At 44.4% G+C, this 3,079-nt stretch overlaps 1 protein-coding gene and 1 long non-coding RNA gene across 4 annotated transcripts in view; both read left to right on the plus strand.

Annotated features, from left to right (window-relative positions):
• The window catches only part of LOC113940612, a 962-nt gene extending 421 nt beyond the window's left edge, over positions 1–541 (plus strand). For 2 of the 3 annotated variants that reach the window (XR_003525495.1, XR_003525496.1), the window contains exon 2: positions 6–541. This is a non-coding gene — a long non-coding RNA (uncharacterized LOC113940612). The remainder of the gene's footprint in view (positions 1–5) is intronic. The other variant, XR_003525497.1, reaches the window with a different exon arrangement.
• LOC113940611 (kelch domain-containing protein 10-like) overlaps positions 1–2,463 on the plus strand; it is a gene marked incomplete at its 3' end in the record, with an annotated part of 6,401 nt that extends 3,938 nt beyond the window's left edge. The window contains exons 2-3 of the mRNA XM_027631769.1: positions 807–955; positions 2,327–2,463. Coding sequence (XP_027487570.1) covers positions 807–955; positions 2,327–2,463 — 286 coding nt within the window. The remainder of the gene's footprint in view (positions 1–806; positions 956–2,326) is intronic.
• Positions 2,464–3,079: the final 616 nt, after the last annotated feature.

Genomic DNA, 3,079 nt, shown 5'->3' on the forward strand with positions numbered 1-3,079 from the left:
TTTAGGTCTTATTTTTATTAGAAAAAGAACTTTTAGGGCTTATTTTTATTAGAACAAGAACTTTTAGGGCTCATTTTTATTAGAAAAACAACTTTTAGGGCTTATTTCTCTTAGAACAAGGACTTTTAGGGCTTATTTTTATTAGAATATCAAGTTTTAGGTCTTCTTTTTATCAGAACAAGAACTTTTAGGGCTTATTTTTATCAGAATAACAACTTTTAGGACTCATTAGAACAACTTTTAGGTCTTATTTCTATTAGAACAAGAACTTTTAGGGCTTATTTTTATCAGAAGAACAACTTTTAGGTCTTACTTTTATTAGAACAAGAATTTTTGGGTCATATTTTTATCAGAACAAGAACTTTTCGGTCTCTTTTTTATTAGAACAAGAACTTTTAGGAATTATTTTTATTGGAAAAACAACTTTTAGGTCTCATTTTTATCAGAACAAGAACTTCTAGGGCTCATTTTTATTAAAAAAACAACTTTTAGGGCTCATTTTTATTAGAAAAACATCTTTTAGGGCTTATTTCTCTTAGAACAAGGACTTTTAGGGCTTATTTTTATTAGAAAACCAACTTTTAGGTCTTCTTTTTATCAGATCAACAACTTTTAGGGCTTCCTGGATGAACGTGGTGTCCGGAGATCCCCTCCCCCAGCGATGCCCCCTTTCCCTGCTCTTTCCCAAGGGATTTTTTTAGCAGGGAAAAGGCCCCTTCCCTTGTCTCCCCCCCCCGGGGGTTGGGAAGGTCGGGAATTCCCAGTTTTCCGGCCCCAGGGGTGCCCTTGTCCCCGTTTTCCCCCAGGCCATGGCCATCATCAACGGCTGCCTCTACGTCTTCGGCGGCACCACCGGCTACATCTACAGCACCGACCTGCACCGGCTCGACCTCAACACCCGGGAGTGGGTCCAGCTGAAGCCCAACAACATGTCCTGTGACATGCCCGAGGAGAGGTGGGCACGGGGGACCCCCCCTGGCAGGGGTTTTGGGGTCGTTGGCAGGCCAGCAGGGATTTGGGAATGCGGGAAGGGCTTTGCCGCGACGGCGCTGATCCCGACGCCGGGGGAGCTGGGATGGGGGGGTGATCCCTGGGTTTGTTTTATGGTGAGGAGAACATCACAGGTCGTGGGATGGTTTGGGTTGGAAGGGCCAGGGATCAGGGCTGGGCCCAGAGAGTGGTGGGGATGGAGCTGCTTCCAGCTGGGATCAATCCCCAGGGATCAGGGCTGGGCCCAGAGAGTGGTGGGGATGGAGCTGCTTCCAGCTGGGATCCGTCCCCAGGGGTGTCCCCAGGGATCAGGGCTGGGCCCAGTCCTGTTTAATGTCTTTATTGATGATTTAGATGAGGGGATGGAGGGAACCATCAGCACATTCCAGGTGAGCCCAAGCTGGGGGAGTGTTGATGTGCTGGAAGGCAGGAGGGCTCTGCAGAGGGACCTGGCCAGGCTGGATCCATGGGCTGATTCCAAGGGGCTGGATCCCACATTGCTCCAGCCTGGCCTTGGACAATTCCAGGGATCACCTTAGCAAGGAAAAGTGTTGGAATGTTGCTGGATGTGGATCCCAGATTGCTCCAGCCTTACCTTGGACACTTCCAAGGATCACCTTAGAGAGGAAAAGGGCTGGAATGTTTCTGGATGTGGATCATACATTGCTCCAGCCTGGCCTTGGACACTTCCAGGGATCACCTTAGAGAGGAAAAGGGCTGGAATATTCATGGATGTGGATCCCAGGTTGCTCCAACCTGACCTTGGACATTTCCAGGACTCGTTTTAGTGAGGAAAAGGGCTGGAATGTTGCTGGATGTGGATCCCAGGTTTCTCCAGCCTGGCCTTGGACACTTCCAAGGATTGTCTCAGTGAGGAAAAAGGCTGGAATGTTTCTGGATGTGGATCCCAGATTGCTCCAGCCTTACCTTGGACAATTCCAGGGATCACCTTAGCAAGGAAAAGTGTTGGAATGTTGCTGGATGTGGATTCCAGATTGCTCCAGCCTGACCTTGGACACTTCCAAGGATTGTCTCAGTGAGGAAAAGGGCTGGAATATTGATGGATGTGGATCCCACATTGCTCCAACCTGACCTTGGTGAGGAAAAGGGCTGGAATGTTGACTCTGGAATCCTGGTGCTCCATAAATCCCTGGGTTTAACTCCCTTTAATCTCCCAGAAAACCAACCTCTGCAATCCAGGGAATCTCCCCCCCCTCCCAAGGGACAGCCAGGCTTGGAGTTCCTGCTGGGATCCCTGGGCTTGGAGGGTTTTCCAGAGGTTTTTCCCATCGTTCCCTCACCGCTGGATGTCTCTGGGTGTCCTTTGCCCCCCCAGGTACAGACACGAGATCGCCCACGACGGGCAGAGGATTTACATCCTGGGAGGGGGAACCTCCTGGACGGCCTATTCCTTGGACAAGGTGAGGCAATTCCAGCAGGGAATTCCCTTCCACTGCCAGAGATCTGACTTTTGTCTTGATTTGGGGGTTTTTTGTTCGTTTGTGGGGTTTTGTTTCATTTTTTGGGGGTTTTTTTGGGCTTTTTTGGGGGTTTTTTTGTTACTTTTCCTGGGGTTTTTTTAATGTTTTTTTAATTTTATTTATTTTTATTGTCACCAAAAAAAAATGAAATGTCCACTTTTCCTTTCCATTCCTGTCACTTATTTTCATTTCAATCCACGTAATCTTATTTTAATTTAATTTAATTTAAATTAAATTAAATTAAATTCCACTCACATCCCTAATTGTCATTTCACGGAATCTCATTTTATTTCATTAAATTCCACTCACATCATTTATTTTCATTTCAATTCGTGTAATTTGATTTTATTTCGGTAAATTCCATTCCTGTCACTTATTTTCATTTCAATTCACAGAATCTTATTTTAATTTCATTTAATTTAAATTAATTTAAATTTAATTTAATTTCATTTTAATTTAATTTAAATTCCATTCACATCACTAATTGTCATTTCACAGAATCTGATTTTATTTCATTAAATTCCATTCACATCATTTATTTTCATTTCAATTCATGTAATCTGATTTTATTTCATTAAATTCCATTCCTGTCCCTTATTTTCATTTCA

Source organism: Corapipo altera, unplaced genomic scaffold, assembly GCF_003945725.1.
Source record: "Corapipo altera isolate COAL_440 unplaced genomic scaffold, ASM394572v1 60888, whole genome shotgun sequence".
NCBI lineage: Eukaryota > Metazoa > Chordata > Aves > Passeriformes > Pipridae > Corapipo > Corapipo altera.